This window comes from Trachypithecus francoisi, unplaced genomic scaffold, assembly GCF_009764315.1.
Source record: "Trachypithecus francoisi isolate TF-2019V2 unplaced genomic scaffold, Tfra_2.0 Lachesis_group10, whole genome shotgun sequence".
Lineage (NCBI taxonomy): Eukaryota > Metazoa > Chordata > Mammalia > Primates > Cercopithecidae > Trachypithecus > Trachypithecus francoisi.
In genome coordinates, this window is record NW_022681455.1 from 78,007,144 (window position 1) to 78,019,338 (window position 12,195).

The 12,195-nt window shown below is 42.6% G+C and overlaps 1 protein-coding gene across 2 annotated transcripts in view; it reads right to left on the reverse strand.

Moving 5' to 3' along the window:
* Positions 1-2,734: 2,734 nt before the first annotated feature.
* LOC117087533 (acyl-coenzyme A synthetase ACSM2B, mitochondrial) overlaps positions 2,735-12,195 on the reverse strand; it is a 37,100-nt gene continuing 27,639 nt past the window's right edge. Inside the window, exons 10-14 of one of the 2 annotated variants that reach the window (XM_033217836.1) lie at positions 11,657-11,758; positions 9,651-9,778; positions 9,430-9,529; positions 7,205-7,324; positions 2,735-3,808 (exon numbers count right to left, since the gene is read on the reverse strand). In XM_033217836.1, the coding sequence (XP_033073727.1) occupies positions 3,704-3,808; positions 7,205-7,324; positions 9,430-9,529; positions 9,651-9,778; positions 11,657-11,758 (555 nt within the window). In that variant the 3' untranslated portion in view covers positions 2,735-3,703. Of the gene's footprint in view, positions 3,809-3,839; positions 3,958-7,204; positions 7,325-9,429; positions 9,530-9,650; positions 9,779-11,656; positions 11,759-12,195 lie in introns of those variants that run through there. The other variant, XM_033217837.1, reaches the window with a different exon arrangement.

Sequence of the window (12,195 nt, forward strand, 5' to 3'; positions counted from 1 at the left end):
CTCGATCTTTGCAAAAAATTTGCTAGTTTGTATCTAAATGGGAAGTCTAATTTGGAGGTGTCTCATGCCATCCTTTGTCCCTTTTCTCTGAAAGTTTTTCCCACTCCAAAGAAAATGGGCCCCTGTAGCCATATTTGTACTATGTGATAATCAGAGTACATGTGGGCAATTCACATGAGCTGGGTCAATCAGATTCATCCTCTCTAGAATTTAGTTAGTGGCACTGAAGCTGGAGGATGATGAAGACAGAGGGTGGGAGAAGTCACTTTATGACATTAGTCTCAATACTTACAAGGAAAAAAAATGATACACATAGTTGGGTGGGGGGGAACGAGATAGACATGTTGTAATCTGTTCCCACTGAGCTGGATAGAGTGACTTCCTGGGTTCCTAATGGTTCTGTTTTGTTTTCGTTTTCTAGTAGCTGGTTATGCCCTTATGAGGTCTGGTTGATTGCCCTTTTCCTCAGTCCTGTGAAATTATCCATGGGTCCTTGAAATAGAATACATTTTGCTAGTCTGAATAGGTTTATACATTTTGCAACTTAATGAAGCTTATTTAAGACAACATTTATGACAGACAATGGGCCAGGAGTTACTCCCAAATCTCACTTGCTTACTTAAAAGTTTCCATTCTTACTAACGACACCTTTATGTGATCCTGACATGATATGCTAATCAATGTATAATTCTAATAAATACCAGGAGCCTATGTAGTCTAGTCTTTGCATAATTTGGCAGTCTTAGAAACTAGAGTTCAAATCCTCAAAACTCAGTAATGTTTGCTTAAACAGAAACCAATGAAGTTTATTTAGATAACATGGTAATGGATTGGGGGTTCACACTGATTTTAATTGGAAATCTTCCTTTAAAAATTGGTTAGTTTCCCTCTATATCCAAAGTTTCTCAGTTATGGCATACTCTAAAATTTCTCCAACTCATTGGCCCTACACATCTCTACCCATCATTTTCCACTACTGCTGTCTTCCACTCCAACTCCGAGACAGAAGTCACCTCATGAAGCCACATCAAGTGCTTCTAAGGCAGCACCATGATCTCCCAACTGTGTATACCCCTTTCTTCCTTGCCGTCCACAGAAGCATCTATAAAATATAATTCTTTTTCACATCTCTTAAGATTGGGAGATTGAGGGGCTATTCACACTGAGAAAATGGGGATGAAATGTGAGGCCTTATCAGCAGATGATCATCCAGTATGAAGATGGTGAGACCTCTTGCGGCCTATGCAAGCATGCAGTGGATAGAGAAAACTAAACGTGAATCCAAGTATCAGAATGAGCAATATGCCTCATTTTAAATTCTTGGAAGCTTTCAGTTAAATGAGACTCCCTCAAACATTGATAAATTCAGATTGAGGAAAACAAAGTTTTGTATTTGATTAGCAGATTGCATTACTCTACTATGAGAAACAAATATCTGCAGTATTTCAGTGAACTACAGGAGGAGCATATCACAATATACCTGCTTTCTAGTGTATATTTTATAAGATGATTGTGTAATGGTTAACTTTATGTGTCAAGTTGACTGGGCCATGGGGATCTCAGACCTTTGGCCAAACATTATTTTGGGTATGTCTGTGTTTCTGGATGAGATTAATATTTGAATCAGATTGGGTAAAGAATATTGCTCTCCCTAGTGTGGGGGTGGGGGACTTATCCAAGCAATTAGAGACCTAGATAGAAGAGAAAGGCTGAGTAAAAGGGAAGTCCTCCCGCCTGACTTCTTGAGCTGGAACACTGGTCTTCTGCTGCTCTTAGACTGGGACTTACACCATTGGTTCTTCTGGGTCTCAGGTCTTCAGACTAAGACTGGATATACACATTGGCTTTCCTGGGTCTTCAGGTTCCAAGCTGTAGATCTTGGGAATTCTCAAACTACATAATTGTTTGAGCCAATCTCTCTCTCTCTCTCTCTCTCTCTCTCTCTCTCTCTCTCTCTCTGTGTGTGTATACAGAGGATTCTTGACTTACAATGGTTCAACTTAGAATTTTTTTGACATTATGATACATTCATTGGGATGTAACCCCATCCTATGTTGTGGAGTACATATATGTGTATATTGGTTCTATTTCACTGGAGGACCCTAACAAGTACAGATTGAGAGAGCAGCTTTGCCAAGGTCCAGAAGCCAAAACAAGCAAATTGATGGAGTGAGTATAGAAATTGAAAGCATAGGTGTTGTATGCAGCTTGGCCTTTTTAGAATCTGGCTTTGTCATTTAATCTCTCTAAGTCTTAATTTCCTCCTTTGTAAAATGGAAAAAATAATAGTGCCTGAACCAAACTGTAATTGTGAACCTTAAGTAGGATTAATATGTGCATTTACTTGGGATAGTGCCTGACTCTTGGCAAGTGCTTGATGAATGATCAATATTATTATTACTATTGTTGTTATTATTACCAAGTCTTCTTAAGAAGAGTCACGGGCTCTCAGATAACCTTTGCTTTCTTCTCCTACTTACTTGAACTTGCTAGGAGCATTCATCCTCCATCTCTGAGTTGTAGGTGAAGTCCTCATAGTACTCACCTCTCTCAATCTCCTGGACCATAGATCTGGTGTCCCAGAAGCCCCAGGAATTGAGGTGCTTGTTGTTCCTTCAATAAAACCACCGCTCCAGTCTCTCTCCATGGATTCCCCAACTCACAAACTGTTGGAAGCATACACGTACCTCATCCCTGCCTTTCTTTGTTTTTCCCAAAGACTACTGTCAGGATCTTGGTTTTAAAATTATTTTAATATTTGAGTCTAGGAAGAGTAGATAACACCAAAAACAAGGTATGGGTAGCTGATAACTTTGGCAGTGCTTATGTTGTTCTCACAGCTATGATCTGAGGTCTGTAGATGCCATACAGAGGTGAAACAATGTGGTATTTATCATGCATCTGGGTCAGTGCCTGGCACATATCAAATGCTTAATAAATGGTGGTTCCCCTCTGACCCTGACAGTCGCAAGGTTTGGGGTGACTTGGGGATGATTCTAATGTCCCAACCCCACACACAAGTCTTCCTGTATGGAGGTCTTCTCCTAGGGTAAAAGAAGGTGCCACGGCCTTTCATTTCCTTCTCAAGCTCCAGTTTTATGCTTGACTTTGTCTATCTGTGGGAGTATTTATAAGTTTTCCTCTTTTCTTCCCTCTCTTTCATTCTTCCTGTCTTCCATTACTTTTCTTTATCAGTTTTTTTACTATTTTTATTTTTTAATTTTTTTCCTCTTCCTTTCTCCCTCTTTCTCCCTCTCTTTCTTATGTTCTTTTCCTTTCTTCTTTCTCTATTTCTTTTCTTTCTTCTCTTTATTTTTCTGATTCTCCCTCCAATTATTTTTCTTCTATCTTTTCTCCCCCTTCCATCTTCTCTTTCCTTTCTTCCTCCTTCCCTTGCTTCCTCTCTCCTTTCCTCCCTACTTTATTTCTTTTTCAGTTGCTTTCCCTGGCAGCTTTAATATTTCCCTGACTTACTTTTCTTTCCTTTTTTTCTGTTACTCTTTCCTTTTCACTCTCTCTCATTCCTTCCCTTTCTTCTTTCAACATCTAACATGGTAATGTTTTGTGCTAATAACCAGGCAAGACAAAAATTACATTCATGTTCTTTCATAAAGAATATCATATCATCACAGTAAGGCCAAGGGTCCAAAGGGAAAAGAAAGAGAAAGAAGAGGGGAATCCAAATGAATGCCTCCTACACGTATCACTGCGCACGGGCTTTCCCAGACATCTTCCACTCCTTGTCTCGAAGCTTGGTTCGTTGAATTTTCCCTGTGGAAGTCTTGGGCAGGTTCAAGACAAACTCTATCTGTTGAAAAAAAAATCAGTCCAGGGTGGGTGGTCTGTGACCACAGTGGGTTGCATTTTTCAGAACTGCCGTAGGGTGAGGGGAAGTCCTTCAGGCTGGAGCCACTTCAGGGCAGCCTCTCTGTGCAATAAGAAGCTTCAGAAAGTGCTCTGGGATGAGGACAAGAAGAGGTTGGCTAGAATTGGGTATAAAGGTCTTTGACATATTTTCAGACAGAGGAGGAGCAGCATAACACACAACATGGCACAGCAGTCAGCCAGTTGAGCCTTGACATCAGTCTCTCTGGACCCCAGCTCCTCCTCTACCAATCATCTGGCTTTAACTAGGTCCTTGGCTTTGCTAAGACTCAGTTTCCCCACTGAGTAAGCTGGAGGATAATAGCAACTTCATTGGGTGATTGTGTGGACAAAAGGAAATTATGCAGGCTAAGTTACTGGCATGGAGTCAGCACTGAAAAATATTAGCCATTGTTATTAATCTGGATTAATCTGAGGTCTTTAGATATCTAAGACATCTAAGAATTAGGATACCTCATTTTGAATTCCATATCAATCATTTCCTATCGATGCACCCTAAGCAAAACTATAAAATCTCTCCAATTTCACTATTTGCTCTTGTTAAAAGGAATGTTTGAAGTTGAGGATCTTCTATCTCTAATATTCCCAAATCCGAAGACATGGACGATGAAGACGCCTCATTGAGGCTTCCAATGATGTGGCTCAATTGCCTTGACATTGGTTTAAGCATCACATGGTTTTGAATTTAATAAAAATTAACCTTTTTAAACTTTAACTTAATAATAGGGATACTGAGATGGAAAAAGTATCTTCTTAGTGGCTGGTATAAGAATTCTTCTATAAGTCAAGACTGACTTTGTTGAGAAGGGTTTGTTCAAACCACAATGAAATGGAGCAGAGGTCAGCAAACTATGACCTGCAGGCAAAATACAGCCCATGTCCTGTTTTTATCAATAAAGTTTAATTGAAACAGTCATGCCCATTCATTTAGAAACTGTCAACCTTTAGCACTGCATGGGCAAAGTTGAGTAGTAGCCACAAAGAACATATAGCCTAAAATATTTACTATTTGTGCCCCGAAGGGTAGATAGAGAGTGGATGAAGGCCACAGGAGGTATCTGGATTTAATGCTAAAAAGGAAGTTACTCTGCTTGTCATGAAGAGAGGCAGAAGGGAGTGGATGTAGTTGGTGGAAGGAGGGGGAAGGTGGAAATAACCTGTTGCCTTGAGAATTCTAGAGGAGATACTTGTGGAAAGAGACACATCTAGTGAGATAGTTGAGTAAGACACTGCACACTGTGTGATAGGACTCCTTGACTCAGCCTTCTACAATATTCAGTTATACTTAAACGTTCATAATAATTTTGGTGTGCCTGGATTTCTAACCTCCTTTGTAAATACTTATGAAATGCTTATTATGTGCTAGTCACTCTTCTAAGTGATGCCTTCTTAAATGAACTCATCCTTAACAACCTGTGAAGGGGTAACAGCATAATTTTCATTTTGCAAATAAGGAAACTGAGGAACACAGAGGTTATTGAGTAAGTAGTGGAGGTGAATGTTGAGCCCAACAGTCTGATTCCTGAGACTATGCTGTGTTGCCTCACTCTCAGAGGCTGCAAGTCCACCTAGTGGACTCTGATATGCAGCTGAGATGCCCCTCCAGGGACAAGGAACTCCCACCCCACTGCCAGACCCCTGTGGGAATTGCCTCAGCCAAAGACAGCTGTCTTGTCCAAGGTCACACTCCTTCCCAGGGCAGCCTACATCCATACTTGATCCACCTGTGACTGTAAAGACCCCCTTCCCTTCCTCACCTTGCCTTAGGACAACACTGAAAGGTTATGCTAGCTTCAGAACTACCATGGGATTGGCTGGGGTTCCCATTGAGACTAAGTCGCAGTGCAACTTCACCCTCTGCTCAATCCTGCTCCTTTCTTTCCCTTTCTTTCCCTTCCCCCAGGGGTTGATTCCAAAACACTCCCTAATAAGCCTCTTGCATGTTAACCTCTTTCCCCAGCACCTGCTTCTCAGAAGACCTATGACAATTAGTCTGTGCTGAGGAAAGGCAGGTGGCATCTGGACTACAAAAGAATCTAAGGAACTCTAAGCTCAGCATGGTTGCTCTCACCTTCTACCCCAGACTCAATTTTCTTTCTTTCTCTGGGACAAGCTCCTATCTGGGACCCAAATCCAATAACTGGGTTTTCCTGCCATGTCAAGCTCCATGCCTCAGTTCTCTGTCCCAGAATGAAAGAAGCTGAAAACCATGCTTTTGTCATTTCTCATAAGAACACTTCCATTTTCCTATGGGGAGTCTCCCCTCCGTCTCAGTCCATGTCATGGAGTAGGGCAGCTCTCTCTCCCCCATCCCCGTGCATTTTCTGTGAGGATGACATGGAACTGGCTATCAGTGTGGCACTGGCCTGGCTACAGGGATTCATTTAATAATGGGCACATGGCCCAGTTGGTCCAGTGAGAGTCAACCCAGAGACTTTTGTTGAGGCCTTTAGAGAAAAATATGCTCATTTTCTACTGGAGTTTTCTAAGCTGCTGAGAATATATGTTTGGAGCTGATGGGGCCACAAAGAAAAAGTATTCCAAGAAATCAAGTCATTACAAAGGAAGGAGAGTCAAAGGGTGAAAGAGATACACCTGACCACATCCTAGGAATGCCTGAGACCAGCCATAATGAAAACTTTCCCCACCCCTGGACTTTTCAATTGCATGAGCAATAAATCTCAAGCTAGATTTCTGTCACTTGCAACTGAGTGTTGCACAACCCTGAATACTATAGCAAGAACCCAGTGCAGAGAATGGGAATACAGGTAAGATGCTGGCTAGAACTTATTCCCTTGACAGCATTTGGCTTTTAATTCAGAGTGAGTCAAAAGCTGAGGTCATTTTTCAGGCATCAAGATAGTTGCTAGATTGTCTTCCTGGGCTTTCTTGATCATAGTCAGAAAGACATTTTTTTTTTTTTTTTGAGACAGAGTCTCACTCTGTCACCCAGGCTAGAGTGCAATGGCACAATCTTGGCTCACTGTAACCTCCACCTCCCAGATTCAAGCGATTCTCGTGCCTCAGCCTCCTGAGTAGCTGGGATTATAGGCGCATGCCACTACGCCTGGCTAATTTTTGTATTTTGAGTAGAGACGGGGTTTCACCATGTTGGCCAGGCTGGTCTTGAACTCCTGACCTCAAGTGATCCACCTGCCTCAGCCTCCCCAAGTGCTGGGATTACAGGCGTGAGCCACTGCACCTGGCCCAGGAAGACTTTTTAAAATTAGAGGGCTATCCTCCTCTTGAAGAAGGTAAATATAACAGGAAAACAATCTATTTCTCAAGTTTGAGTGACTTGGGATCTCAAAAGCCTTACCTTTCTTGGGTACTTGTACGGGGCTGTCACTGACTTCACATGCTGCTGCAGCTCCTTGGTGAGCTGTTCTGGGTCATGGGACAGGAACTGTGAGGCCAGGACCACAAATGCTTTCACCACCTGCAAAAAAGATGAAGGCCAAGAGAGAAGGGATTAGAGTGTGTAGTCATCTCCTGGAATAATGTGAAATTGGCATTAAGACTTCCATCACCATTGTATCTCCTCATTTGCATCCCCAGTGATCCAGGTCAAGGGAAAGGGAGAAACTGGGGACAAGAATGAGGTTCCAGCTGTCTCTGAAGTTGTTTATTGGAGGAGCAGGTGGACAATAGATTGAGACCAGGCTCGCCTCACACTCCAAGGACAATAGAGACAGATGAGGAGAAAGAAGATACATGGGGAGAAAAGAGAAAAATAGACTGAAAACCATAACCCTAAACAGTGTGTTAACTTCTCCAAACTTCAGTGTTCCCACCTATAAAATGGGGATAAAACTGCCGTATTTAACTTATGGTAAATAAAATGAAATCATGTACAGCAGGGCTGGCTCAGAGCTGGACACACAGGGTTTTCTCAGCAGAGGATCCCCCTTTGGCCTCACTGCTCAGTGGTTCCCATAATTTTCTGTGCGATGTGTTCTGTACCTACCGGAGGTATGATAGTGCCAGGCTTATACCCTGTGGGAATGTACTAGGACATTGATCCACACATCCCACCTTAATATTTTCCTACACACACATCAAAGTCCACTAGACCCCATCTGAGCCTATTTCTATAACCCTGACTTTATAGGGGTCTTTCTTTTTCCCTTTATTTTCACTGCGAACCCTGTGGCACAGGGGCTCTATCTTTTGGCTCAAATCCCTCCTCTGTTCTTCTGGTTAGGAATCAGAGTCTGATTCAAACACAAAACAGCAGGATAGAATTCTTCCAGTTTCATCAAAAGAGACATTACATAGTACTTACTATGTGCTAGGCCTTGTTCCAAGCACTTCAGTTTTTTTTTTTTTTTTTTGAGACAGAGTCTCACTCTGTCGCCCAGGCTGGAGTGCAATGGCGCGATCTGAGCTCACTGCAAGCTCTGCCTCCCGGGTTCATGCTGTTCTCCTGCCTCAGCCTCCTGAGTAGCTGGGTTTACAGGTGCCTGCCACCGTGCCAGGCTAATTTTTGTATTTTTAGTAGAGACAGGATTTCACCATCTTGACCAGGCTGGTCTTGGACTCTTGACCTCATGATCCATCCGCCTCGGCCTCCCAACCAAGCACTTTACTTTCTAAAAATTTTTATCGATTCCTAATATTTGTACATATGTATTGGGTACAAGTGATATTTTGTTACATGCAAATATTGTAATTATCAAATTAGGATACTTAGGGTGTCCATCACCTTGAGTATTTATAATTTGTATGTGTTGAGAACATTTCAAGTCCTCTCTTCTAGCTATTTTGAAATATACAGTACACGGTTGTTAACTATAGTCACCCTACTCTGCTACTGAACATTCGAACTTATTGCTTCCATCTAACTGTATGTTTATACCATTCACCCACCTCTCTTCATCCCCTGCTTCGCCACCCACACACCCTTCTCAGCCTCTGGTATCTGTCACTCTACTCTTTATCTCCATGAGATCAACTATTTTAGCTCTCACTTATGAGTGCAAACATGTGATATTTATCTTTCTGTGCCTGGCTTACTTCACTTAACATAATGACCTCCAGTTCTCTCCATGTTGCTACAGATGACATGACTTCATTCTTTTTTAACGCCAAATAGCATTCCATCGTGTATATATACCACATATTATTTATCCATTCATTCATTAGATACTTAGGTTTATCCCATATCTTTGTTATTGTGAATAGTACTGCAATTAACATGGGAGTGTAGACATCTTTTTGATATGCTGATTTCTTTTTCTTTGGATAAATACTCAGTAGTGGGATTGCTGGATGGTATGGTAGTTCTGTTTAGTTTTTTGAGAAATCACCATACTTTACAAATATTAGCACATTTAACCCTCATAACAATCCCTCATCTTACAAATGGGGAAACTGAGAAACAGAGAGGCCAAGTAGCTTGCCCAAGGTCATATAGCTAGTAAGCGGCAGGGCCAAGATTGGGTCTCAGAGTGTTTGGCCCCCCAGTCTTTGTTCTTAAACCATCATACTACACGGCCCTTGTGTTGCTATCTGTTCACCCCCAGACTGCTGCCTCCCCATCACCTCTCCTCGGACGGGGTCTGGGCTGCTGATCACAGCCGTCTCAACCACAGCAGGGTGCTCCATCAGCGCGTTCTCTACCTCTGAGGGTCCAATCCGGTACCTGCAGAAGAACCTGTCCTTCAGAGAAGACTGGACACCCAACCTCTAGGCCATCCCAGAAGTCTGGAATCAGCCAGAGTAAAGACCCAAATTTCCCCTCCCAATCCAGAAACCAAGCTCACCCGCTGGAGTTAATAATATCATCTGCCCGTCCCATAAACTGGAAATACCCATCTTCATCTTTGATTCCCCGGTCTCCAAGGAGCCAAAAGTCCCCTCGAATGTTGGCTACTGTCTTCTCGGGATTGTCCTGGTGACCACAGAAAGACAGAGTGATTGTGCCTGCAAAGCCTAAATTTCCTATCCTGGGGCTGCCATGAACGGATGTCATAAGTCTTATTAAAACTGCAGGTGTGCAGTGTATAACTTGACCATGGCAGACATGCCCTGAACAGCCAACCCTAGACTGCAGATAGAACTGGATCTTTCCCATTTATTGAAGTTATTCCACTCAGAGTCTCTCAGCTACTCCTCTAGGTCCAGTCTGATGGATATTATTGATGTATTCGTTCATCCAGGCTTAGGGATTTTCCCCAATTGTTTCTATCTCCCCTTTCATAGATATCCTAATCTCTGCTCACTCCATGGCACCACTCAAAGCTATCATTTTGCTTAGGTACTTTTCTTGGCTTCTGTGTTAAATTTAAAAGTTCTAGGGACATTAGCCAGGAAGCCCCCTGGGACCCTGGCTAATGTGCATGTTTCTACAATGACTGGATCCCTCTATTAAGCTGAGGCACTTGCTTATGAGTAATGAAAAGGCTTGAGTTTTTTCCCTTGTCAGGGCATCTTCCTATATGACTCTGGTATGGGGGCATGGGCTCCAGACTGGAGATTCAGTTACTGGATGATATGGTGGCATAAAGAATTCTTAGCCTCACTCCGTCACTGGGAATAGAGGGATGCTAATGATCAGAGACACCAAGAGGCTGTCTGAAGCTAAACAGCCATTACAGAAGGTAGAATTGAGACTAGAAGCCACTGGCCACTGGCTTGACTTTCTCATGGCCATCACGGAGCCTCTGTGGCCTCAGAAGTCTGCCCAACAGACACTTCTGAGTCTGTTTCCTTTTCTGTCAAATGGGGAGAAGCCCATGACTTAGTACCTCACTGGCATTTGAGAATAGAGTGGGACTGCGCACAGGAAATGCTTGGAGAAGGGAACAGTGTAGCTCTGCCCTGATCTCTGAGGCTCAGTTTTCCTCATCTGTAAAATAGGAATAACCATTCGCATCTACGACAATTATTTTATTGAACACACTCACAACACAAAACTTACAGATGAGGAAACTGAGACATGAGAGATAAGTAACTTGCCTAAGATCACGCAGGACATAGTAGAGCAGGGTTTTGAACTAGAGCAAACTGAGTCCAAAAACTGTATAGGGTGGCTGGGAGGATTAAACGAGTTTAAAGTTTAAATGAGTTTAAAGTTTACAGATTAAATGTGTTTATAGGACAATGCTTGCCTCATGGTATGCATTCAATAAGTGGTGGAAACTACTATTATTTGATTTATTATTTATTTTATTAATGAATTATCTCAGGGATCAGAAGGCATGCCCTTGGGGTCTTCTCTGTCCAGTTTCTAATGGTTGTGAGCTTCAGCAAGTCTTGTAATCTCTGGCTCCAACATCCTCACCTGTCAAGTGAGGTGGCTAGATTCAAGGATTATCTGTCTTTACCTTCCCAAGATGTGAAGATAGGGATTCTTCCAGCTGGATAGCAAAGTCTCAATGTAAAGTGCCTGGCAGGCTCTAAAGAAGATCAATGGCATAGAGCATGGGGATGATACCTATGGGAGGGGCAAGGCCCTTGGGGGAATGGTGCTGTGTATAGTTCAGGGTCAATAATATTTTGGGCATGAAACAGAGAGTTCTTGAGAAGTCTGAGGGCTAATTGAAGAAAAATAAGTCTTCCAATGAGGTCACAGTGATAGGCTGAGGAAGGCAAGGCTGAATAGACAGTCTTTTCTTCCACTAGCAAAGCATACATTCTTGAAAACTGGACACTCTTTGTCTTCACATCTAATGCCTCTTGGAAGTTTCAGAACATTTGGCTTCCCTCACCCCATTTAGTGCTCCCCACCCTCATTGAGGAACAGAGGAGGAGGAGCACAGTTTCTCACCACATAGCCAGAGAAGATGCCTATAGGCTTGATGGGTTTGACCCTGACGCCAATGTCTCCTTCTGTGCCAGGGGGCAGGACGTTGCCCTTATCATCTATGACCTGGAGAAAGAAGCAGGTTGGAAGAATGATGCACAGAGCAGGAGATGGCTTCAATGGCAGCATGAGATTACTGAGTTGGTCAAATGAAAGACCCTCTTGCTCTAGTGGAGACTGAAAACAACAACCAGAAACCAAGGGAACCCAAGAGTCTTAAACTCAGATCTCTGATCCATCTACCTGGAATAGTTTAGGTGAATCCTTTTATTGAGACTGGCCCAGATGAGCCTGGGGAGATGCTTTTGGCTTTAGGAGCTCAGATAAAATAATAGCCTCCCCTTATCTTTGAGACCTACCTCACCTGTGGACTTAGAAATCAGGCAGATCAAAACTCACATTTACTCTGCTACCTTACTAGCTGACTTTGAACTACTTAAACTCTATGCTTCAGTGCTTTCACCCATAAAATGGGTACTGACAGCTTATTGCACAGGATTTTT